Source organism: Papio anubis, chromosome 2 (assembly GCF_008728515.1).
Source record: "Papio anubis isolate 15944 chromosome 2, Panubis1.0, whole genome shotgun sequence".
Lineage (NCBI taxonomy): Eukaryota > Metazoa > Chordata > Mammalia > Primates > Cercopithecidae > Papio > Papio anubis.
The window spans coordinates 111183399-111210126 of record NC_044977.1 but is presented as its reverse complement, the minus strand read 5'-3'; the positions used below and the strand labels follow the sequence as shown (position 1 = coordinate 111210126).

At 42.1% G+C, this 26728-nt stretch overlaps 1 protein-coding gene across 2 annotated transcripts in view; it reads left to right on the top strand.

The window, feature by feature from the left end:
* The window catches only part of USP13 (ubiquitin specific peptidase 13), a 135256-nt gene that overhangs the window by 9779 nt on the left and 98749 nt on the right, over positions 1-26728 (top strand). Inside the window, exons 1-2 of one of the 2 annotated variants that reach the window (XM_009201318.4) lie at positions 15138-15156; positions 19523-19648. In XM_009201318.4, the coding sequence (XP_009199582.1) occupies positions 19550-19648 (99 nt within the window). In that variant the 5' untranslated portion in view covers positions 15138-15156; positions 19523-19549. Of the gene's footprint in view, positions 1-15137; positions 15157-19522; positions 19649-26728 lie in introns of those variants that run through there. The other variant, XM_003894796.4, reaches the window with a different exon arrangement.

Below are 26728 nucleotides of genomic sequence, written 5' to 3'. Positions count from 1 at the left end.
AAAGAGTGAAATAGATGTCTTTGTGTCATTTGCCCTGTGTACCCTAAAATCCTGCTTTTCTAAAATCATAATCAAGAAGTCACTTGCTGTCCCTTTTGGACAGTAGTTCATTACCTTTAAAGTTGTACCATTTTTAGAGCTTTGGAATGTGAGAGATGATGCTGATCCTGCCAGGAAGACGTTTTGGAAAAGTTCACGTTCTCTGCTCATTTTGAATCTGGACATCTGTGCAACTCTGAATTCTCTTTTTCCTCCCCTGCATTCCTCTTCCTATGGACTGGAGCTCAGTTAAAGGAGCGGCCATCCATTTTAGTGCCCCAGATTGAGAGATGTATGGTATCATCCATTCTACCTCCCTCTCGCTCTTTTTATTTCTTAAATTGTGATAAAATAAATACATATAACATAAACTTTACCATGTTAACCATTTTAAAATGTACAGTTCAGTGGCATTGAAGTACATTCACACTGTTTTGCAATTATCACTACTGTCTGTCTTCAGAATTCTTTTCATCTTGCAAAATAGAAACTGTACCCATTAAACAATGACTCCCTGTTCTCCCCTTTTCTCAGCCTCTGACAGCCACCATTCTACTTTTTGTCTCTCAGATTTGACCACTCTAGGTACTTTATGCAAGTGGAATCATGCAATATTTGTCCTTTTTGACTGACTCATTTCACTTGGCATAATGTCCTCAAGGTTAATCCATGTTGTTGTATCAGTTTTCTTTCAGGATAATATCCCATTGTGTGTATACATCGCATCTTGTTTATCCAGTCATCTGTCAGGGACACCGTGTTGCTTCCACCTTTTGGCTCCTGTGAATCGTGCTGCTGTGAACATGGCTATCTCACTGTCTCTTTTAGCATCACATCCCATTAATCACCAAATTCTGGTATATCCTCCTCTTACCCTTGCATTGCTAAGGCTCAGGCCCTCATCCTTTATTGCCTGGACTGTTGCAGAAGCTTCCTAACAACCACCTTGCTTTCCCTTCCAGTCTGTCACACTGCACTCTCAGATATTTTTAAAAATAGAGGCCTGATCATGTCATTTTCCTGCCTTGAAATCCTCAATGGTGCCATTCAGACTTTTCTAACATGGCACATCACCTCAGTTTATCCAAAGCTGTTGATCCAGCTTTCCTGACCTCTGCTTACTTTCTTTCTGTCCCAAAGGACTTTCTATTCTCTAGGTGCTCCGTGCTCTTGCCCCTCCATGTGCTTGCTCATGCTCTTGCATTGACCTGGAATGCATTCTCTCACCCTTCAGCCCCCTGGAAAAGCCCTGTTGGTCCTTTAAAGCCAGCTCAGGTGTTCTCTGTGAGGACTCCTCCCATCCTCATAAGCTGAGTTAGATATCTGTTTTCCTTTGCTTTCACTTTCTACATCTTTGTCATGGGTGGGATACAGATTGTGGGGATGTGGAATAGCTGAGGTCTTGGAGAATTAAAAGGAAAAGAGTAGAGAACTAAAAACCACACAATTTGTGAACCTGTGCCATTAAGCCTGTATCTTTTCTGATTTTCTGTTTTTTTTTTTTTTAAATGGAGTCTCGCTCTGTTGCCCAGGCTGGAGTGCAGTGGCATGATCTTGGCTCGCTGCAACCTCCGCCTCCCGGGTTCAAGCTGGGATTACAGGTGTGTGCCACCATGCCCAGCTATTTTTTTTGTATTTTTACTAGGGACAGTGTTTCACCATGTTGGTCAGGTTGGTCTGGAACTCCTGACCTCAAATGATCCGCCTGCCTCAGCCTCCCAAAGTGCTGGGATTACAGGCATGAGCCACCGCACCCAGCTGCCAATATGGTATTTTCATGTTATCTTATTATCTGAAACATCATAGGTTTGACCCTTGAAAAGTTAGGGAAAAGTGTCTTGGGTACTTGCTGAGTGTTATTTGTGTTGTGGTTCTAGGGTGCTTGGTAAAAGATCCCACATTGGGCCCCTCAGGGAGATGACAAAAGGACTGGGATCTATGGTTGCAGATCAGGCCTCTGTCTGGTCTGTTCAGTATTGTGGTGATCAGTTAGGACTCCCCTTGTTCCCACGCACAGGGAAGATGTGAACACGAACATCTATTTTTAGGGCTAGAACAACAGGACAATGTAACAATGACAAGAATGTAATGAATCTGAATATGCCTCTGGACAGAGATGTTGCTTGAGGTGCGGGATAGGATGTACCTCATGTGGTAAGATTAAAAAGGAAAGACCATGCACGGTGGTTCATGCCTATAATCCCAGTACTTTGGGAGGCCGAGGTCGGCGGATCACCTGAGGTCAGGAGTTCAAGATCAGCCTGGCCAACATGGTGAAACTCCGTCTCTACTAAAAATACAAAACTTAGCCTGGCATGGTGGCAGGCACCTGTAATCCCAGCTACTCAGGAGGCTAAGGCAGGATAATCGCTTGAACCCAGGAGGTGGAGTTTGCAGTGAGCCATGATCATGCCATTGCACTCCAGCCCGGGCAACAGAGTAAGACCTTGTCTCAAAAGAAAAAAAAGAGATTAAAAAGGAAACATTCTGCTTTGTGTTAATTAGCAAGTGTTAATACTGACTTATGGCTTACTGTGCACTCTGCGCTGCAGGAAGTATTATAGGGGGAGAGAGGGTGTAAGTGGGAGGGAAACAGAGGACCATGGCAGAGAAGAGTGTGACATGGATCTCTATCATAGTGGAGTGTGTATGCTAATTTCAAGTGTCCATTATGCAAAGTCTGGCATGAGGACGTAACCGCTTGAGCTAACTCCAATCCGTCAAGTGTCTATTATGAATCAAATACTATGCCAGGCACTTTTATGTACGTCATCTCATTTAATTATGATAGTAATTGGCTTACATGTTATAGTTACGATTTTGCCCCTGTTTTACAGATGAGGAATGGAGAGTCAGAGAGGTTAGGTAATTTCTTCAAGGATTTGTTCAAAGATGGCTTCATGACAGAGTTGGTCTTTAAACCCTGATGAGTCATGAAGTTAGACCCTGCAGCACTTACAGGATATTTAAGGCTTTTCTTTTTTTTGAGACAGAGTCTTGCTGTGTCGCCCAGGCTGGAGTGCAGTGGTGTGATCTCGGCTCACTGCCACCTCCGCCTCCTCAGTTCGAGTGAGTCTTGTGCCTCAGCCTCCTGAGTAGCTGGGACCACAGGCATGCACCACTTTGCCCAGCTAATTTTTGTATTTTCAGTAGAGATAGGGTTTCTCCATGTTGGTCAGGGCGTTCTTGAACTCCTGAGCTCAAGTGATCTGCCTGCCTTGGCTTCTCAAAGTGTGGGATTACAGGCATGAGCCACTGCACCCAGCTGGATATTTAAGCTTTAAACAGTGTGGTGCTTAAAATTTGTGAGAGGAGATTTTAGACCTGGGAATAATCAACAAAGTCTAGAAGAGTTACTGGCCTGGACAACTGGATGGAATCCAAAGAGGCAGCACTTTGGAGGGGAAGGGTGAACAAAGGTATGGAATTGGGACCAACTTGACTTGCATGTGAGACAGTAAAAATTGTCTTATGGAAGAGAAGATTCCTGGGGAGACTGGAAAGCAAAGTTGAATCTTCTGTGGGATGTAAAAGAGGTTGGTCTTGATAAGGTTAGACCTGAGGGACCAGCCAATTATGAGCAAGGGAACAGCATGGGGATGGTTGTCCTCTGGTGCTACTGTTCTGGAAGTGGAATGAGGAATAGGTGGGAGTGGCTACAGGAAGCAGGGTTGAAAGTAATTCACATATTGTATCCTTTGTGTAAAGCTGCTGAATTGCTCCTTTGGAGGTGCCATTTGGGGCAGGTTCTGCCATTGAGTGTCCAGCCTGTTCTTTGGAAGAAGCCTCAGTTGGTGTGAATTCTCTCTCTAGGTCCCCGGTTTTATTGCTGGACACAAGCTGATTAGGACAAGTGGGCTGTGAGGGCCCCTGTCTTGCAGCTCCTTCACCAGTGTCTCGAAGCCCAGCACCTTGGGTCTTGCCACTGTTTTTGTCAGGGAGCTGTCAATCTGGAGTGGCCACTTCCTAGGGACTCCAGCTGTCCTTTTGCATTTGGGGAGTGGAGCTGGCAAAGCTTGCTGAAAGCTCTCTCCTGCCCCTCAGGAAAGCTTGGCAGGGTGCCTGGTGCAGGCTGCTTACTTGAGTGGGGCTGCCCTCCTTTGCCTGTCCCTCCTGCTTTCCTTGAATGAAACAGTCTTGAAAAAAAGAGAAACTGCTCTTTTCCCCAGGCCCCCACGAGAGCGTGTGCTTGCCGACAGCCGCCCACCTGGCTCCTGTCACCAAAACGACATCTGCTTCTCAGTAGCACCAGGCAGCCCGCAGGGGGCTAGACTGGCCTGGGCTCAAATCCACCTCCACTTACTACTTAGCAGCCATGTGACTTCAACAAATGCTTTAATGTCACTGAATTCCTGTGAGCCTTGGTTTCCCCCTTTGTAGTGCCTTACCTTGCAGGGTTGTTGTAATCACAGCTGTCCATTCAACCTATCTTATTGCTGTCCTCTCTGGAACTCTCCCCTCCCTAGCTCTCACTTTTAAGCTAGTGGATATGTAGCAGAGGTACTTGCCCTTTTATTAGTGGTTTAATGAGGGGTTCCCTTCGAGAAGATGAAATGGCATTTATGGAGTCTTAGGGTTGCCGAAGACAGACTTCTTTTACTTGGTAATTCAGGCGCTACTCAACAGTGAAAGCTTTTGCTGGCCTCTTTGATGGAGACTCTGTTCTGGGCCATTGTTCATACTCAAATTCAGATCCGAGGGATGGGCTTTTATGGGTTAGCCTGGAAATTCAATCTTCGTGTTTATCAGGGGGATTTCATCCTGAAGAAAACCATCACTTTTAAAAAATAAAATAAAAATAAGAAATGACTATAAAAGGTGTACTGTTGACAAGGTGGTTTCACATTTTCTTTTTGTGTGTAAGCTGGGGACTGCTGCAGGTGCCCAGTTCACTGTGTTCGTATGCTGATGGTTTCCATGTTACCCATTTGTCCTGAGAGTATTGTAGTAGTTCAACTTCGTGCCCTGCCTCTGGCCTTCCCCAGCTGCGGTGGGGTCAGTATCCTCATTGCTCAAAATACCCAGAGGAATGATTCTTTTTTTTTTTTTTTTGCAACAGAGTTTTGCTCTTCTTGTCCAGTTTGGAGTACAATGGAGCGATCTCGGCTCACTGCAACCTCTGTCTCCTGGGTTCAAGTGATTATTCTGCCTCAGCCTCCCGAGTAGCTGGGATTACAGGCATGCATCACCACACCTGGCTAATTTTTATATTTTTAGTAGAGATGGGATTTCTCCATGTTGGTCAGACTGGTCTTGAACTCACAGCCTCAGGTGATCCGCCCGCTTTGGCCTCTCAAAGTGCTGGGATTACAGGCATGAACCACCATGCCCCGCTGCTTCAGTTTTATACTTATCAAAAAAGTTAATAAATGATGCCTCAGTAGAACACTAAATTTATAGTGTAGTCAAAACTGAGTTGTTCAGACTTTGCCTTTAGCTGTGCAGGACCAGGCTGTACAGCTCTAATGCATAGGAGTCCTCTGCAGAAAGGGAGACACTCAAAGTCAGAGCAAGCTGGAGGAATCATTACTGCATTAACATTTCAACATTTATTTATTTATATGTTTGTTTTTAGAGATGGGGTCTCGCTGTGCTGCCCAGGCTGGCATCGATCTCCTGGGCTCAAGTGGTCCTCCCACCTCAGTCTTTTGAGTAGCTGGGACTACAGGTGTGCACCACCATGCCTGCTGCTGGATTAGTATTTCCATTTTTTTCTTAACATTTCATGGCCACAGATGTTTTATCAGTGTTTAGCAGCAAGGCCAATACTCTTGGGATTACATGCATTTGTTCTTTCCTACCTAGTTTATGTGGACACATTTATTTCACTGAATCTGCTGTTGAAACCAAGATTTTAGATTTTGCAACTATTGTATTCTGGTAATTTTGTTTTACTGGTGACCTGTTTGGTTATTCCCTGCTAGCCAGCCTATTTTCTTTCTTTCTCTGTTTATTTGTTTTTTGAGACGAAGTCTCACTCTGTTGTCCAGGCTAGAGTGCAGTGGTGTGATCTTGGCTCACTGCAACCTTGACCTCCTGGGCTCAAGCAGTTCGCCTGCCTTGGCCTCCCAAAGTGCTGAGATTACAGGCATGAGCCACTGCATCCAGCCCTATTTTCTGATAATGATTTTCTCCATTGTATTTCCCCCTTCTGTGTGTTGCATGCTTGCCACCCTTGATCTGGAATCTTGTTTTACTTTCTTATTGCTCACTTGCTTCTTACCTATGGGTGCTTAATTTGCTCATTTGCTTCTTGTTTATGGGTGCTTAATTTTTGCAATTTAAAACTCTTGTCTGGTTTGCTCCAGAAGCGAGAATATACTGGAGATCTGTGCTCTGGTTATTGGAACACTCATGTCTGTCATTCGGACATGGAAGTAAGTACCTGAGAGGTTGAATTAATAGGTAGGTGGTTGCTTGATGAAAGCAAAAGTTGGGCAGAGACAGGAGGGTGCTCTTATGTACTCAGTAATGAATCAGAACCATTAGGAGTTGTCCTCACTTCCACCCTTTTCCACATGCCTCTACACCTAATCCATCTCCTGGGCTAGTGTGCTCTATCCTAAAATTATATCCTGGCTGGGCACAGTGGCTCACGCCTCTAATCCTAGCACTTTGGGAGGCCAAGGCGGGCAGATCACCTGAGGTCAGGAGTTTGAGACCAGCCTAGCCAACATGGTGAAACCCCATCTCTAATAAAAATACAAAAATTAGCCGGTGTGGTGGCACACGTCTGTGGTCCCAGCTACTCGGGACGCTGAGGCACGAGGATCTCTTGAACTCGGGAGGCAGAGGTGCAGTAAGCTGAGATCACGCCACTGGACTCCAGCCTGGGCTAAAGGGCAAGACTCCATCTCAAAAACAAACAAACAAACAAACAAAAAATTAAATAAATAAATAAAATACAATAATATCCTGACACTGCCCATTTCCCTGTCTCTGCTGTCAGCCCCCTTCCCTCTTTCTCCTGTCACCTTCCCCAGGCTAAGCCACCATCTGGCCTTGTTTAGACAAAGGCTGTCTAAAAGAGCTTTCTGAGATGATGGAATTATTCTGTGTCTGAGCTCTCCAATAGGGTAGCCACTAGCCATCTTTGGCTGTTGAGCACTTGAAATTGGCCAGTGCGGTAGAGGAACTGAAGTTTTAATTTAACTTAATTTAAATTTAAATATTCACATATGGCTAGTGGCTACCATATTAGACAGTGTGGGTCTAGACTATACAGTAGCCTCTCAACTGCATATTCTCTTGACCCTCCCCCTGCCATAATTCTTCCACAGTAGCCAGAGTGATCTTTGAAAAATGTAGATGAGATCATGGCACTTCTCACTTTAGAAGCCTCCAGTGGCTTTGCTTCTGCCCAGTGTGCACCCAGCTCTCCCCTGGCGTGCAAGGCTTTCTTGAGCTGACCTTTGCAGCCCTCTCCTTCTGTACTGTCACCACCTTTTTCTCATGCTTCTCCAGCACCTGGCTGGCTTTCTATCCTTCAAAGCAGTAGCCAAGCTTTTTTTGGAGTTGGGACCTTTGCACATGCTTTTGCATCTGGAGAGGGTACTCTTCCTTCTTTGCTTGCCTGACTACTCATCATCTTTGAAGTCTCAGCCTCCTAGAGACAACCCTGTCTCCTGTCTGTATAAAGACCCCAATCCTCAGGTTCGTCTTATCACTGCTGGGAATTATCTTTGATGTCTCTTTCTTGCTTGTTGCCTGTCTCTTTTTACTAGGATGTAAATGTCATTAGGGCATCACCCTTGCTGGGTCTCTGATGTCTTGCATTGAGGGACTGAACACACTCCTTCTGCCCTTCACCCCCATGGCCTTCTTTTGCCTCTAGAGAAGACATCACAGCCTCACTCTCATGGCTTCTTTTCCATTCTCCACATTGACCACCCCCTTCTGTAAACATGAGTGGCAGCCAACTAGAGTACAGTGTTCCCGATTAGTTTCATTTTTCCCAGTTGTAATCACAGTCTCATTTGCCTCCCTGAGGTTACACTCCTTATCACCTCTATTTTACTTGTTCCCGAATTTCCTCAGCTGCAGATCTCAAGGTAATCTCTTATTAATCTCAAATTATTGGCCAGGCACAGTGGCTCATGCCTGCAATCCAACAATTTTTTTATTTTGTTTTGAGACAGAGTCTTGCTCTGTCGCCCAGGCTGGAGTGCAGTGGCATGATCTCGGCTCACTGCAACCTCTGCCTCCTGGGTTCCAGAGATTCTTCTGCCTCAGCCTCCTGAGTAGCTGGGATTACAGTTGTGTGCCACCATGCCCGGGTAATTTTTGTATTTTTATTGGAGACGGGGTTTCACCATGCTGGCCAGGCTGCTCTCGAACTCCTGACCTCAGGTGATCTGCCTGTCTCGGCCTCACAAAGTGCTGGGATTACAGGCGTGAGTCATTCTGCCTGGCCAATCCCAGTACCTTCGGAGGCTAAGGTGGGTGGATTACTTGAGATCAGGAATTAGAGACCAGCCTGGACAACATGGCGAAACCCCGTCTCTACTAAAAATACAAAAATTAGCCAGGCGTGGTGGTGGATACCAGTAATCCCAGCTACTTGGGAGGCTGAGGCAGGAGAATCCCTTGAACCTGGGAGGCAGAAGTTGAAGTGAGCTGAGATTGCTCCACTGCATTTTAGCCTGGGCGATAGAGTGAGACTCTCTCAAAGATAAAAAATAAAAATCTCAAGTTATTGCCACCACGCTTTACTTTGAGTAGTGGAAATGTACAGCCCCCATAAAGCTGTGTGGTTGGGAAGCCAGGTTGAGAAAAGGGAGCATATCTAAATACATTCAGTTAAAAAACTTTTATTTGTATTTTAATTAAAAAATGAATCTATGTTCCTGAAGAGAAATTAAAAAATGCCAGAAGAGAATGGGAAGAAAACAAATTCCCACATTGTCTCCCCATGCTGAGATAACATCATATGCCAGGAAGAGTGTGCATGTCACGTATATTATAACAGCATACACAGTGTTTTGTTACCTGCTTTCCTCACCCAAAATTACCATGTGCATATTTTTTCTATCAGTAAATAGTCATCCACAAGTCAATTTCAAATAGCTGAAGAGTGTTACATTTCATGGAGGTACCATAAATTATTAAGCAAATCTGTTCTTGGGCATTTGGGTTGCTTTTTTTTTTTACAATTACAAGCAGCTCATTTGGTTAATTTTTTTTCCTGTCTGCTCTTTTTTGAGTCAATGTTCTAGAAAATATTGTGTTCTGGTCTTCTTGGCCTTCCTTTTCCAAGGGTGTGTGAGTCACCGTCTTCCCGTGGTGTTAGTATGTGATTTGTCCTGGCGTGGATTTGTTGTGACTCCATCTACCTACATTATGTTTCTCTTTGCAGCAATGACCGCTTGTTTTCCACAGGAGACACTGTTCTGTAGTTATAAAAACAAGTGTTATGCAGGGACTGTGTTTCCTGAGCGCGTTGCTCACATAAACTCACGCTCCCTTCCTGTCTTCCAGTGGGAAGGCTGGTTGCCAAGAAAACATCATCGTAAACAAAGTTCTCTGAACACCTACCGATTGACAATGTAGTGTATTTTTATTTAAAATGACTGTTCACTTGCTACTCTGAAACATGTTGCAACCTTGACCTTTATATTTGCCACCATTTTAACATTCTTTTAAACGGCAGGCAATATAAAAATAAGTGACTTTGTCTTTGATGTTACTTCTGAATAGCACATAGAGTGATACAATATAAAGTAGTAAATGAATGGCTTAGGTATATACTGTATGTATATTGAAATGCATTGAAGACAGGATTTTAACAATACATGGGGCTTCTAATGCTGCTCCTTTTTTCTTTTTTCTTTTCTTTTCCTTTTTTTCTGAGAAGGTGTCTTACTCTGTTGCCAGGCTGGAGTGCAATAGTGTGGTCTCAGCTCACTGCAATCTCTGCCTCCCGGGTTCAAGCAATTCCCCTGCCTCAGCCTCCTGAGTAGCTAGGACTACAGATGCACACCACCATGCCCGGATAATTTTTTGTATTTTAGTAGAGACAGGGTTTCACCATGTTGGCCAGGATGGACTTGATCTCCTGACCTGCTTCCCAAAGTGCTGGGATCACAAGCGTGAGCCTCCGTGCTCGGCCAATGCTGCTTCTTTCTTACTGTTTGATTGTGGGGCTGGAGAAGTTAAGGGAAATCCTTATAGAGCCCTGTGCAGTATTTCTTGACTTTCTTGTGATTTTGGATGTCAAAGTCTTGCATCTTGGTCAAGTTTCTGGTTAGTGCATCATAAAAATGATCATTAGAATCCATTTAGCTTAAGATTGTGCACAGAACTGCACTTTGGTCATTCTGGGATGGGTGTCCTCTGAGCACAGGAGGCAGGTAGGATCCAAGGTGGGATGGGGGTGCAGAGAAGGCAGCCACTTTCCTGAAGAACCCATGTGAGACTGGCTTGGTTACAGTAGGTGGGAGGGCTGGGGCAGTGGGGTTCAAGTGTCCAGGGTGCTAAGAGTGACTTCAGCCAAACAAACCTGAAAAGCTAGAATTTCTGCTGGTGCCTCCGGCTGTTTATCTGTGCGTGGCCATGAGTTTTATTTTGAGAATTCCCATTGTTTAGTCATGCCAGAGACTTTAAGTGGAACCTGTGCTGTGAAGCATTTTAAATTCAGATCAGAAGGGCACTGAGGAATAGTTTGAGAGAGAGAGACCAAATAACAAATAGTGAAGACAAAAACTATCATTCATCCTACAAAAGTTTGTTCAGTCCTGCCCTGTAGCAGGTACTGTTTTTGGGATTCAGTGGTGAATATGACACAGTTTTCCTGCCCCATGCCCTGTACCAGGTACTATTTTTAGGATTTAGCAATAAATGATACAATTTTTCTGCCTTCAAGGAGCAAATGTATATTTCAGCTTCTGAAGGTACTGGCGACAAACTGAAGGAAGCTTGGGTTTCCCATAGCGATAGATTTCAATGAGCATGACACTGATTGTGAAATGAAAGTAGATTTAGGGTCAAGGACTGTCAGAACAGGGGCTGAGCTGGGAGATGTGGGAGTAGTTCCTAGGCAGAGACTGACAGAGTGTGGGGTCTGGGAAGCGCCTGCAGTGAGGAGGCATTGATGGGGCTACTGTAAAGGCTGCAGGCCTGACCTCGTGTCCTGAAAGTCTTTTAAATAATGCTTTCCTTTACATCAGGTTATACCTGATGTAAATGACGAGTTGATGGGTGCAGCACACCAACAAGGCACAAGTATACATATGTAACAAACCTGCACGTTATGCACATGTACCCTACAACTTACAGTATAATAATAATAAATAAATTAAAAAAAAAAAAAAGAAATAACTTACTAAAATGGAATAGTATCTGCAAAACTTAAAAAAAAAAAAAAATAATAATGCTTTCCTGGTGGGTGAGACACTCTTAGACTTGGGCCGAGTTCACCTAGCCCTAGACAAGTGCTACCTAAAGTGTGTCAGCTGACTGGGCTGAGAGATGAGTACAGCACTGAGAGTAGTGTTTCGAGATTTTTTTTTTCTTTCTTTTTTTTTTTTTTCTTGAGATGGAGTTTTGCCCTTGTTGCCCAGGTTGGAGTACAATGCCACGATCTTGGCTCACTGCAGCCTCTGCCTCCCGGGTTCAAGTGATTCTCCTGCCTCAGCCTTCCTGAGTAGCTGGGATTACAGGCATGTGCCACTACACCAGGCTAATTTTGTATTTTTAGTGGAGACAGGGGTTTCTCCATGTTGGCCAGGTTGGTCTCGAACTCCTGACCTCAGGTGATTCGCCCGCCTTGGCCTCCCAAAGTGGTGGGATTAACAGGCGTGAGCCACTGTGCGCGGCCTGTTTTGAGATTTCGATAGCAACTTGACATTGCAGTCAAAGCCAAGTGTGTGACCAGTGGATCTGTTTGCCTAGGACATAGACTGGTTTGGGTTTTGTGGAACTTAAGTGTGTGGTAAGACTATATCTGGCTGGGGCTTTGAACTAGCCATGTGCAGTGGGACCACGTATCTTTCCTTAACAAATGAAAACAACACGAAACAAAAAACAAAAACAACCTCATCCATCGTGACAATAGTTGGAGAAGCACCACTCTAGACCAAGCAAGACTCATTGCACACAATTTATAAATTTGTCTTTTTAAATAATGTTGCAGTATTTTCTTGTGCTTATATCCCACAATTTCTTAAGTCCTCTATTTGGGGTCATTGCTACATTGTTTTATTATAGATAGTGAATGTGCACAGAACTGCACATTCTGTGCAGAATATTTTTGTACAAATTCGTTTTTCTTTTTTTCTTCTTTTCTTCTTTTGGGCCAAAAGGGAAAATACAGTGTCAAAGGGTCACCGTTTTTTTTGCTCTCTTGAAAGGCTGAACTGATTTATATTGTAGGAGAAGATATACGGGTTTTGTCTGTGGCTTCAGGCTGTGCAATTTTAATAGTTTTTACTGGTTTATGAGGCATGTACCTGTGCCTTGAGATGGTTTTATTATGCTTACTTAAGGAGGTTGTGAGGATGTGATGGTTTGATTTTAATATTTTCTCATATTGGAAACCAAATGATCTTTAAAAAAATTCTTTCCCAGCACTTTGGGAGGCCGAGGCGGGAGGATCACGAGGTCAGGAGATCGAGACCATCCTGGCTAACATCCTGTCTCTACTAAAAATACAAAAAATTCACTGGGCATGGTACGCGTGCTTGTAGTCCCAGCTACTTGGGAGGCTGAGGCAGGACAATGGCGTGAACCCGGGAGACGGAGCTTGCAGTGAACCGAGATCGCGCCATTGCACTCCAGCTTGGGCGACATAGCAAGACTCCATCTCAAAAAAAAAAAAAAAAATTTCTTAAGTTGAACTTGAATGTTGATGACATCTTGTGATTCATCAGTTTTTATATAGTTTGGATACATGCTTTTATTCGCTGTACTTTATGTTTTTCCCCATTATCTTGTCTTTTATTTGTTTCATTACATTTTGTGGTACAAAACATGGTCACTAGTGTTTACATTTTTAAACTAAACTACATCATCTCTGAAGATATCCTTAATTTTTTTGGCCAGAAATTATTTTCCCCTTTAAAAGTGGGCTGAATGTATGATTCTGCTCTTTTTAGTTTTGTAATTGCTTATTTCTTGGATCTATTTGGACCTTATTACCGTGTTTCATATAAGTTGTAGATCCAGATTAATTTTCTTCTATACTGATGTTAATTTTCCTAGTAGCTTTTATTGGTGGTTCTTTTCCACATTTTTGTATTTCCTGTGATTTGACATATATTAAACAGTTATCTTAGAATGCATATATTTCTGGAGCCTCCATTCTTATGCTACCATTAATTTTTTTAAAAAAATTTCCCCAATGCTCTATAAGTTTTATCTGTAACCTATTTTATTATTATTATTATTATTTTTTTTTTTGAGACGGAGTCTCGCTCTGTTGCCCGGGCTGGAGTGCAGTGGTGTGTTCTCAGCTCACTACAACCCCTGCCTCCTGGGTTCAAGCAATTCTCCTGCCTCAGCCTGCTAAGTAGCTGGGACTAGAGGCGTGTGCCGCCACGCCTGGCTAATTTTTATATTTTTGGTAGCGATGAGGTTTCACCATGTTGTCCAGGCTGTTCTGGAACTCCTGACCTCAAGTGATCTGCCCACCTTGGCCTCCCAAATTGCTGGGATTACAGGCTTGAGCCACTGTGCCTGGCCTGTGATCTATTTTAATTTAATAGAGCACTCTACCACCATTACTTTAAAAAAAGTTTTATTTTGTATTCTGCCTGATATGGTTTGGCTGTGTCCCCACCCAAATCTTATCTTGAATTGTAGTTTCCATAATCCCCACATGTCGTAGGAGGCACCTGGTGGGAGATAATTGAATCATGGGGTTGGTTACCCCCATCCTGTTCTCATAATAGTGAGTGAGTTTTCATGAGATTTGATGGTTTTATGAGGAGCTTTTCCCCCTTTGCTCAGCACTTCTCCTTCCAGCTGCCCTGTGAAGAAGGTGCCTTTCTTTCTCTTTGCCTTCCGCCATGATTTTGTTTCCTGAGGCCTTCTCAGCCACATGGAACTGTCAGTCAGTTAAACCTCTTTCCTTTATAAATTACCCAGTCTTGGGTGTTTCATTATAGCAGTATGAGAATGGACTCGTACACTGTCCTTTGATTCTTCCGGTTGCATTTCACCGTCATCTTGCACTTGCCTGATTTCTTGGCTGCCCTTTTGTGCACATGGAGGCATGTGCTTTACCATGCTTCCTTGGCTGGTGATCTTAGTGAGAAGATGGCTGGTTAATGAGAGGATGAGGTTGAGGGTTTGAAACTCTATGAGTCAGGTAGCTTAGCTTGATTGTGGGCTGTATACCATTCTCTGTGCTTTGGTCACAAGGAAATTGGGAGACAGTTATCCACATGACTTTTTATCAGGATTGAAAGAAGCTGTTGGGAGCAGAGGCCATGGGGTGCTGACTCTGTATGTGAAAGACAGTGTATGATAGGACCAATATTTAGACATTAATAGGGCAAGAAAGGAGAAAGCATAGATCATTAGACTGGGGTGTTTGTTCTATATGTGATAGGTTTAGAAGGGTTTTCTGTCTTAATGTTCCCTGAATTTTTAGAACTACTGGTGAGCGCATTGGGCAGGGCCTCCCTGTCAGCATTGGCCCTGTAGAGGGGCACACACTACCTCTGTGGCCAGCCTTGGTGTCCAGTGGAACAAGCTTGTTGATTTTTTTTTTTTTTTCCCCTCGCTATATTGCCCAGGCTGGAGTGCAATGGTGTGATCTCGGCTCACTGCAATCTCCGCCTCCTGGGTTCAAGCAATTTTCTGCCTCAGCCTCCTGAGTAGCTGGATTACAGGCGCCTGCCACCATGCCCAGCTAACTTTTGTATTTTTAGTAGAGACTGAGTTTTACCATGTTGGACAGGCTGGTCTCGAACTCCTGACCTGAAATGATCCACCCGCCTCTGCCTCCCAAAGTGCTGGAATTACAGGTGTGAGCCACTGTGCCCAGCCACCTGTTGATGTCATAATGAAATCCTTCCTTATCTGGCCATTCCATTCTGAGTGTCAAAGAATTTTTCTCTTTGATTATGGACTTTGTGACATTATCAAGCAGCTTCAGAAATTGAGAATTCATGTTTGGTATGTTAAATTTCTGGCCGGGTACAGTGGCTCACGCTGTAATCCCAGCGCTTTGGGAGGCCGAGGTGGGTGGATCACAAGGTCAGGAGTTGGAGACCAGCGTGGCTAACATGGTGAAACCCCATCTCTCTACTGAAAATACAACATTACCTGGGTGTCGTGGCGCATGCCTCTAATCCCAGATACTCGAGAGGCTGAGACAGGAGAATCGCTTGAACCCGGGAGGTGGAGGTTGCGGTGAACCAAGATCGTGCCATTGCATTCCAGCCTGGGCAACAAGAACAAAACTCCATGAGAAAATAAAATAAAATAAAATAAATTTCCATCAGATTCCCTAATAAGAAAAAAACCCTTGACAATGAAATTTGGAAAGACTATGATTACTTAAGAAACTATAAACTCTTGGATTATAGAGTATTTCTATATTTTTCTTTAGAAAAATATTGTCCTTGAACATTTTTGTTCTTCTGATTGCGAATTTCTTGGTTCTTCTACTAATTGCCTAGTGTTTTTTTCTGACAGATTAGTATTTGTTACTCCCAGCCTATGTGGCTGTCAGACTCACTTATTCTACCTTCTGCTTGTTTTCCCCAATTATAAAATGATTTGGATAATGAGATAATGATAATTAGCCCATAATATATAATAAACAACATTTATGTATTGTCATATATCACAGAAAGCACTTTGATGTATTTCACCCCCTTTAAATTTCATGCAACTCTGTGTGGTGGAAATTACTGCTATGGCCATGTTTATAGCGGAGAACACTGGAGCTCAGAGCCCCATATGTCAGCCTGCCTTAGGCCAGAGAGCTAGCTGGTGACAGTGCATGACCTCTATTACAAATTCCCTATTTTCCCCAGTAAATCTTCTGGCTCGAATTCATAGACTGAATTACATTTTATTGGAAGAGAATGGAACTTTTTTTTAAAATCACAATATGTGATGCTTAATTTAATGGATTTAATGAATAATTGACTATTATAGTGATGCAGTATGTTTTTCTTAAGAGGTCTATCTATCCAAAAAACATGTTTATTTAGAAAACTCTTTTGAAAATATTTACCTAATTTGTTGATTAAATGCATGTAATGTATTGTCTCTAGTTGAAGGACTTTTCTAATTTTATTTAAATGATTTCATGTAAAGGTAGAAAAGTTATCCAGAAACACAAGCTATATTATAATTATAAGCTTTTTTGGATTTTTTTTTTTTGAGACAGGGTCTGTTTCTGTTACCCAGCATGGATGGCACAATCATGGCTCACTGCAGCCTTGACCTCCCTGGGTTAAAGTGACCCTCCCACCTCAGCCTCCTAAGTAGCTGGGATTACAGGCTGGGTAATTTCTGTATTTTTTTTTTTGTAGAGACAGGCTTTCTCCATGTTGCCCAGACTGGTCTTGAACTCCTGGGCTCAAACGATCCACCTGCCTCAGCCTCCCAAAATGCTGGGATTAGATGCTATTTTGAAGTCAAGCATTAAAAATTTCATTTGCAAGTGTTTGTTGCTAATATCTAAAATTGCGGTTGACTTTAGTCTATTAACTTGTAGCGTGTGATTTTGCTAAATTCACTTATTGCTTTTACTAGTTGTTATTTTCACTAGTTTGTGTAGATTTCTTAGAATTTTCCATATGGACTGTATTGTCATTAGGAAATAGAGACCATTTTACTTCTTTCTTTGTGATTTTTATACCTGTTATTTATTTATTTAATTTGCTTATTGCAATGTGTATGCTACAGTAAGAGGCACATACTTGAGTTAATGGTTAAGTGTTCACATTGTGAGAGGACTGTTTATATCCTCACTTAGAAATTCTAGATACAATGTTGGAGAATTTTATTATTAGAAAATTGTTTAAATTAACAATCTTTATTGGAATTTTAAACAATGTTTTGGAATTTTAAATAATTTTATTGGAATTTAAATTTTAAACAAATTTTAAACAATTTTAAACAAACAAATTTTAAACAATTTTTATTGGAATTTAAACAAATTTTAAACAAAATTATTGGAATTTTAAACAATTTTTAAATATATATGTAATAAACATCAATGTTTGTTTGGATATTGTACTCTGTGCTCTACTGAAATGCACTGTAAGGAATTTTGTAAGGTATTTATTGGCAATTTTGTCAGGCATTCAAAAGTTAGTTTTACATTATTTTATTATTATTATTTTTATTATTTGGACAGGTGAGACTAACCATAGCTTAAGAAAATCCTCTTCCTTTGAGGAAAGGATGGCTAATTTTGTAGCTTAAGTTTATAGAAAAGCATGTTAAGCAAAGTGAGAGAAAACAAGAGATGAAATTAAGATAGAAAATCAAGTATCTAAAATTCAAACATATCCTTGACTGTCATTGTAGCAGTATGTCTTTAACTAAATAATATTATGTGCTTTGAAATGTGGCATGGAGGGATAAAAGGAGAAATAGATTCAACTCTAACACTTCCATGCTGTGTGAACTTGGGTAAGTGACTTATCCTTAGTTTTTTTTTTGATACTGTAAAGTAGAAATAACAATAAGCAACTTGCAGTGGTTAGCATTGAAATAATATACATATACATAAGCTGGGCATGGTGGCTCACACCTGTAATCCCAGCACTTTAGGAGGCTGAAGTGGGCAAATTGCTTGAGCCTAGGAGTTCGAAACCAGCCTAGGCAACATGGCAAAACCCTATCTCTACAAAAAATACAAAAATTAACTGGGTATGGTGGCACGTGCCTATAGTCCCAGCTACTTGGGAAGCTGAGGTGGGAGGGTCTTGAGCCTAGGAGGTTGAGGCTGCAGTGAGCCAGGATCCTGCCATTACACTCCAGCCTGGGGAACACAGTGAGATGCTGTTGAAACAAACAAACAAACAAACAAACAAACAAACAGAAAACAATAACAAAAAGAGAGAGAGAAAGACAACAATATACATGAAGCATATCAGATATGCAATAACATGCATTATAAGATTTCATCCTTTATTATGTACTTATTGTTATTACAGATTGAGTATCCCTTATCTGAAATGCTTGGTACTAGAAGTGTTTCAGATTTTTATTTTTTTTGGATCTTGGAATATTTGCATTATATTTACTATTTCAGCATCCCTAATCTGAAAATTAGAAATCCAAAATGCTCCAAAATCTGAAACTTTTTGAACATCAACATGATACTTTAACATAAATGCTCATTGAAGCATTTTAGACTTTTGGATTAGAGATATTCGACCTGTATTTATTTATTACATTTTTTTTCCCCCCCGAGACAGAGTCTTACTCTGTCACCCAGGCTGGAGTGCAGTGGCGCTATCTTGGCTCACTGCAACCTCCGCTTCCCAGGTTCAAGCAATTCTCCTGCCTCAGCCTCCTGAGTAGTTGGAACTACAGGCGCCCGCCACCACGCCCGGCTAATTTTTGTATTCTTAGTAGAGATGGGGTTTCATCATGTTGGCCAGGCTATTCTTGAACTCTTTTTTTTTTTTTTTTGAGACGGAGTCTCGCTCTGTCACCCAGGCTGGAGTGCAGTGGCCGGATCTCAGCTCACTGCAAGCTCCACCTCCCGGGTTTACGCCATTCTCCTGCCTCAGCCTCCCGAGTAGCTGGGACTACAGGCGCCCGCCACCTCGCCCGGCTAAGTTTTCGTATTTTTTAGTAGAGACGGGGTTTCACCGTGTCAGCCAGGATGGTCTTGATCTCCTGACCTCGTGATCTGCCCGTCTCGGCCTCCCAAAGTGCTGGGATTACAGGCTTGAGCCACCGCGCCCGGCTATTCTTGAACTCTTGACCTTGTGATCTGCCTGCCTCGGCCTCCCAAAGTGCTGGGATTACAGGCATGAGTCACTGCGCCCAGCGCTACATTGTTATAGTTTATTCATGAATACTATCAAATATCATGTGTCACCAAAGAAAGGGAACAATATCTTTGAAGAACCCTTTCCTGCTAAAATGACCTAAAACTTTGCATTCCTGGAGACTTGCACCAATGAATGAGGAAGAACGATGATAAAATATTACAGTCAAAGTTTTGCCAACTTTTTTCTACCTTTCTCTTCCTTTGCCCTATTGTCAGACAAGCATGTTTATTTCCTAGAGCCTCTGAGGATCTCACCTCACTGTGAACGTAGCCAGCATTTGGGAAACGATTGCTCAGTTGTCCATAGGAGCATTTGGAGCCAGGGCTGGGGTGAAACCACTGCTGTGGGTGTCTGTGGAGCTGCCGAAGGGTCATTGATGATGACTGCAGGAGCCTCGGTGGCCCTTTGCCAGGCCTTATCTTCAGCGTTTGCCTTCCTTCCCTTTCCCTCTTTCTGTATCTGACTACTTGGCTAGGTATCCTTGGCTAATGTACTTTTTCTCTTTCTTCTAGAATTCTGAAGGTGGACTCTATGTATGCATGAATACATTTTTGGCCTTTGGAAGGGAACATGTTGAAAGACATTTTCGAAAAACTGGACAGAGTGTATACATGCACCTGAAAAGACATGTCCGAGAGGTGAGAGCCGCACTTTCAGAGAACTGGCCTTGATGTCTTTCCTGTAAGGTTGTCTCAATGTGCTTTCTCATGTGGAGATTTGACCATGCCCACGTAACTTCTGTTTCCCTTTGATGATGAGAAACAAAGACAGCACTGTTTGCAAAATCCAGAGAGTCTCCCAAACCTTATCTTAACCAGTTTTATTTTTCTTCCTCTAAACTTCTGATTGGTGTTTTTAAGAATACGTAAGTTGACTAATTGGAAAACAAAAAAACTAGGTTTAAAAATACAGAAAAGTACAGATACACTCATGGATCCAAAAATCAGGAAAAAAACCCCATTTGAATATTCTTGCTTCAGATTTGTTTTGTTTTGTTTTTTTAGTATAAGAAATAGAGCTTCCTTAAAAATTCAAGTTCCTTTTGTCCCTCTCCCTCACCAGAAGTAACCACTGCTGTGAACTTTTTCTGTGTCATGCATGCCAGTATGTTTTATTAACAAATGCATATTTAAGAACAAAATATAGTATAACTTTATATGTTTTAAAGATGTAGATAAATGCTATCATACGCCTACCTATAATTCTGTGAAGAGTTTTTCCCCTCAGCAGCCAAATGTTTCATTTCTTTTGGGATCTGTCCATGTCGAGATACATCTGGATGTATTCATTTCAATAGTTGTTTGGTTTTTCATCTTATGAGTACCTTGTAATTTATTCTCTTCTCCTATTGATGAACATTTAGATTGTTTCTATTTTTTTGCTACTGTAAAGAATGCAGCAATTAACGTTTTTGTACACTTCTCCTGGGGGTACAAGTGCCAGATTTCTTCAGGAAATAGATCTCTAGATCTGCACAACATGGTTGTGCAGGCTCATGTTATGCATGTTATGCTTCTCTTTGTTTTTACTAGATAGTGCCAAGTCTCTCCCCAGAGTGATTGTACCTATTTGCACTCCGATCTGCAATAATTATGATTTCTTGCTTTCCCACACTCTCACCAACCCTTGGTCAGATTTCTGTTTTTGCCAATCTAATGATTATGAAGTGGCATCTGAATATTTGGCACATCTCTTTGTACTTTCTATTCTGTTTTTTTTTCTTGTTGGATTTGCCTATTTATATTTTTGGCCTATTTTCTTTATGGATTTATCTTTTTCTTATAAGTGTGATGAGTTATTTTTACATTCTGGATACCAAACCTTTGTTTGTTACATACTAGATTTCCTTTGAGTTCTGTGCCTTACTAAATTTCTTTTGAGTCTGTGGCTTGTCGTTTTACTTTGTTTATCAATTATTTTGTAGGATAGAAGTTGTAAGTTTTGAATTAGTTACATTTATTAAACTTTTTGTCTTATGAGTTGTGCTTTTTGTATCTTGTCTAAGAAATTGTTTCCTACCTCAAGGTCATAAAGACATTTTGTACTAGGTTGTTTTCAGTCTGTTTTCACGTTGCTGATAAAGACATACTTAAGACTGGGCAATTTACAAAAGAAAGAGGTTTAATACAGTTCCATGTGGCTGGGGAGGTGTCACAATCATAGTAGAAGGCAAAAAGGAGCAAGTCACATCTTCCGTGGATGGTGGCAGGCAAAGAGAGAGCTTGTGCAGGGAAATTCCCATTTTTTAAACCATCAGATCTCATGAGACTCATTCACTATCATGAGAACAGCGCAGAAAAGACCCGCCCCCATAATTCAGTCACCTCCCACCGGGTTCCTCCCATGACATGGAGGAATTGTGGGAGTTACAATTCCAGATGAGATTTGAGTGGGGACACAGCCAAACTATATCACATTTCTTACAGTAGTTTTTACATTTTTATTTAAGTGTGTGTGAATGTGACTGTTTTAACGTTTTAGGTCTTTGATCCATGTATAATTTATTTTTGTATTTGTATGAAGAATGGGAATCTATTTTTTCATATTGATAACTAGTTGTTTTATGATTCATAGAGTAGTACAACCTTTCCCATTGATTTATAGTATCACCCTTTTATTTTTATTTTTATTTATTTATTTTTTGAGACGGAGTCTCTCTCTGTCACCAGGGTGAAGTGCAGTGGCGCGATCTTGACTCATTGCAACCTCGGCCTTCTGGATTCAAGCGATTCTCTTGCCTCAGCCTCCTGAGTAGCTGGGACTACAGGCACGCACCACCATGCCCAGCTAATTTTTATATTTTTGGTAGAGACAGGGTTTCACCATGTTGGCTAGGATGGTCTTGATCTCTTGACCTTATGATCCGCCCCCCTCTGTGTCCCAAAGTGCTGGGATTACAGGCATGAGCCACCGTGCCTGGCAATATCACCCTTTACACACACACACACACACACACACACACACACACACACATTTTGTTTGTTTGTGTTCTGAGACATGCTCTCACTCTGTCACCCAGGCTGGAGTGCAGTGGTGCCACCACGGCTCATTGCAGCTGCAACCTCCTGGGCTCAAGCGATGCTCCCACCTCAGCCCCCCAAGTAACTGAGACACAGGCATGTGTCACCACATCTGGCTAATTTCTATATTTTTTGTAGAGATAGGGTTTCCCAGGCGACCGTGATGCCCTGTCTCCTGCTCCCGAGCCTAAGCAATCCACTGGCTTGGCCTTCCAAAGTGCTGGGATTACAGCTGAGAGCCACTGTGCCTGGCTACCCTTTTATATTTTAACTTGCCATTCACATTTGGGTCTCTCTTCAGTCTCTCAGTTGTGTTCTGTTGATCTTATTCGTCTATCTCTGCATTGGTGTGGCAAGCCTTGATATCTTTTAGTGCAAGCACTTTTTCCATATTTATTTATTTTTCTTTCTTTTTTTTTTCTGATGCTGTGGTTGAAGCCATATTTTTTTTTCCAGAATTTTCCTGGGTATTTCTAGGCATTTATTTTTCTATATGGATTATGGAATTAGTTCATCTAGCTTAAAAGTCCTATTTGAGATTTTGATGACAATCACATTGAATTTATAGATTAATCTATAATCCACATCCTTGTTTAAGCTCTATGTTTAAGGTTATTGTTTAAGCTCTTTGGTTTTGTCCACTGCTGTGTCCTTAGCACATAACAGTGCCTTCCATATAGTAGGTGCTTCATAAATATTTATTGAGTAAGTGTTTAACATAGCATACCTCTTTTTTCATGTTTCCATTTTGTCATTCAACAAGTTTTGTAATTTTCTATAAAGGAACTCATATTTTGTTAGATTTTTTTTTAGTACCCTATAATTTTTTTTTTTTTTAATACCATTACTGCTATCCTTTATTTTTTACACATTAACTGGTTATTGATGGTATTTGGAAATATTGGAAATATTGTTAATTAATAAATGGTGATTTTATATTTAGCAATGCTATTCAACTTTTACTTTAGTTCTAATAGTTTGTGCACTATTTTGGATCTTCTCAATGGTCAATGCTGATTTGAAGTTTCTCTAATTTCTCACCTTAGCCGTCCTAATATAGTCTCTGTTTAAGTTCCTAACAAAGAAGAGGGGGAGAGCAGAAGGAAGAGAATGAAGAAAGGCCAGAAAGTCAGATAAGGCATAAACTCAATGATTAGCTTCAAAATAATTTAATTTTGACTTGGTACTGAATGATTTACACTCACTAATTCTGTTAGGTGGTACATAATAATTCTTGTGAAGTCTGTTTTGTGACATAATACAGTGATGAAATTTTAGAAAACTTAAAAAAAAAAAAAAAAAAGAAAGAAAGAAAGAAACAGAGGCCCAGAGACTTAGTAACTTGCTCAGGGTCACAAAGTTAGCAGCAGGACTGTGGAATGCTGGTAAACTTGTACAGTTAGCTCTGCCTCTGGAATTTCAACTTAAATGTGTCACTCTCTGACCACAATTTCTACTTGTTTTTGCTCTTTCACTCATTTATTCCTATTTTGATCATTTGTTATAGGTCCTGAAGACCTTCAGGTCCGTGACTTGTTTAGCCTACTTAGTCCACAGCACCCTGAACTGACTTTTATTCTCTTGTCCTGCCTCCTTAACTATCCTCCAGAACTCCAAGCAGTTGCTCCATGGGGTCACCATCTACTTCCATGCACAGACTGCTGGAAACCCCACACTATGATGGGTTTGAGACCATGTCACATTTTGGGCCTTTCCTCTTCTATTGCGCCCTCTCACTGCCCGGCAAACCTTCTACTCTGTATCCTGTCCCACTCCCGTGAGTGGCCATTCTAACCTTTGGGTGCTTTCCTTAAGCCTTTTCTATACATTTCTCATCATTCTCAGAAAATTATCTTGACTTGTACTTTGCAGGATAAAAGGGAATGCCTGCACAGGAACTCTCTTAACTTATTCCTTGTGTCCTGGAAGCTCATCTGTAACTAGTTCCACTTTCGATTCCATCTCAGCTGAAAGCTATGTTCTGTCTGTCCTCAGGGTCCTGTTTCCTCCTACCTCAGGAAACTTGCTCCTTCATTAACTCCACTTCCTCTGATATCTCCAGCTTCTCCCTCTTCTGGCTTATTTTCTCCCCACCTTAAAAAAGAACACACCAGGCTGGGCTCAGTGGCTCACACTTGTAATCCCAGTGCTCTGGGAGGCCAAGATGGGAGCCTGACTTGAGGACAGGAGTTTGAGACCACCTTGGGCAACACAGTGAGACTCCATCTTGACAAAAAAATAAAATAATTAGCCTGGAATGTTGGTGCATGCCTTAGTCCCAGCTACTTGGGGGGCTGAGGTGGGAGGAATACTTGAGCCCAGGGATTTCAGGTTACGGAGTGAGCTATTATCAGGCCATTGTACACCTGAGCAACAGAGTGAGACTCTGTCTCTTAAAAAAACAAAACCAACATCACAAAACCATCTTTCTAATTTGAGTCCTTCTTCAGTCATTGCATTATTTTATTAAAAGCTTCTTTAAAAACTTTTCTGGGCCGGGCGCGGTGGCTCAAGCCTGTAATCCCAGCACTTTGGGAGGCCGAGGCGGGCGGATCACGAGGTCAGGAGATCGAGACCATCCTGGCTAACATGGTGAAACCCCGTCTCTACTAAAAATACAAAAAACTAGCCGGGCGTGGTGGCGGGCGCCTGTAGTCCCAGCTACTCGGAGGCTGAGGCAGGAGAATGGCCTGAACCTGGGAGGCGGAGCTTGCAGTGAGCCGAGATCGCGCCACTGCACTCCAGCCTGGGTGACACAGCGCGAGACTCCATCTCAAAAAAAAAAAAAAAAAAAAAAAAAAAATAAAAACTTTTCTGATCTTGTCTGTACTACATCTGCCTCTAAGACTCAACACTGCGGTCTGATCTTGTTAATCCACTAACACTGTCCAGGTTGTCAGTGAGCTCTTAGCTGTCACACTTGGTGGATATGTTTTGGCTCTAATGTTACTTGACTTTTTGAGTATTTGCATGTTTGAGCTTATTTTCCTCTGGAACTGTTCCTCTCCTGTTTTCTTTGACACCATTCTTTCTTGGCTTCCTCTTATCCTTTCTCAGTTTTTTTCACCAACACCTCTTCCTTTGTTTACTTCTTAGTTATTGGCATTTCCTAGGATGTCATTTGGCCATCCTGTCTTCTTCCTCAGAAAGATACTTTTCTTCATCAGGGTTATCCATATTTTTGTTTAACCACTTTCTCTAAGCTGATGACATTCAAATTAATCTCTCTCTGGAGGTGAAGATCTGATCATCTTATTCTGATCTGGATTTTTCTACTCCAGCATTTCATAGGTACTTCAACGTCGGTGTGCCCAGACTGAACACTGTATTCTCTTGCTAAAAGGTTTCCTTCCTCTTCAATTCTACAGACCTAGATATTCTTTGATCTGCTTTTCCCTCTGTGTCTTACTGGTGATCTTGTTACCTGGGCTTCCCAAATAGCTCTGAGGTCCACCCTGTCTTCTCCATTCCTGCTGTTCTTATCTGAGTGTTCATTATCCTTAAAAGGACTAGTGCTGACCAGGTGTGGTGGCTCACACCTATATTCCTGGCACTTTGGGAGGCTGAGGCAGGTGGATCACCTGAGGTCGGGAGTTCGAGACCAGCCTGACCAACATGGAGAAACCCCGTCTCTACTAAAAGTACAAAATTATCTGGGCATGGTGGCGCATGCCTGTAGTCCCAGCTACTCAGGAGGCTGAGGCAGGAGAATCGCTTGGACCTGGGAGGCTGAGGTTGCAGTAAGCCGAGATTGCACCATTGCACTCCAGCTTGGGCAACAAGAGTGAAACTCTGTCTCAAAAAAAAAAAAAAAAAAAAAAAGGACTAGTGCTGTTGCTTCCTGACTAACCTTCCTTCCCTCAAACTTGCTGCCTTTAATCCCACCCAGTCTGCACACTGCTCCCAGAGCCATCTTTCCAAATGCACATATCTATGGCACACTGCCACTTAAATCTTTGATGTTTCTCCCTCTTCTACAGGATGAAGTCCAAACTCTTTTGCATATAATTATAAGGTGCTCATGATCTGGAGCCTGCAGCGTTTCTAACCCTCTCTCTTATTCCACCAAGTTTGTGCTCCAGACATAGCAAATCACTTCTCCTTTCTGGAGCACACTGTGATTTTATGCTTTTGTCAGTGCTGTTTTCTCTGTCTAGGATGTCTTACTTCTATCCCCACTCCCCTCTTACCTGTTTTACTCCCTGTAGTCAGGATATCCATGCATTCATTCATCCATCCATCCATCCATCCATATATCCATCCATCCATCCATCCATATATCCATCCATCCATCCATCCATCCATCCATCCATCCATCCATCCAACAAATAATTTACTCAGTAGCTGCTGTATGCCAGGATTGCTGCTGTTCTTACCAGCCCTGCCCACACCCTTATCCTCAGATGAACCGATCATTTCCTCCTTATGATATGATTGTGCCTTTTTTGAATCTTTCTTAGCACTCACCAGAATCTGTGGTATCGTTTGTTTACATATATGCTCCCCTACTATGCTGGCTAGCTCCTTAAAAGATGGAACATGTCTTCATTCAGTTGGCAGTCCGAGCCCCAGCACAGAATCTGACACAGGGGCACAGTCATATTTGCTGATGGAGGAGTTTTATTTTCTCAAACCTTGTTGATTTTGGTTGTTGACTGATGCAGAGGTGATGGTCTTTAGAAGGAGGTTCTACTTTTT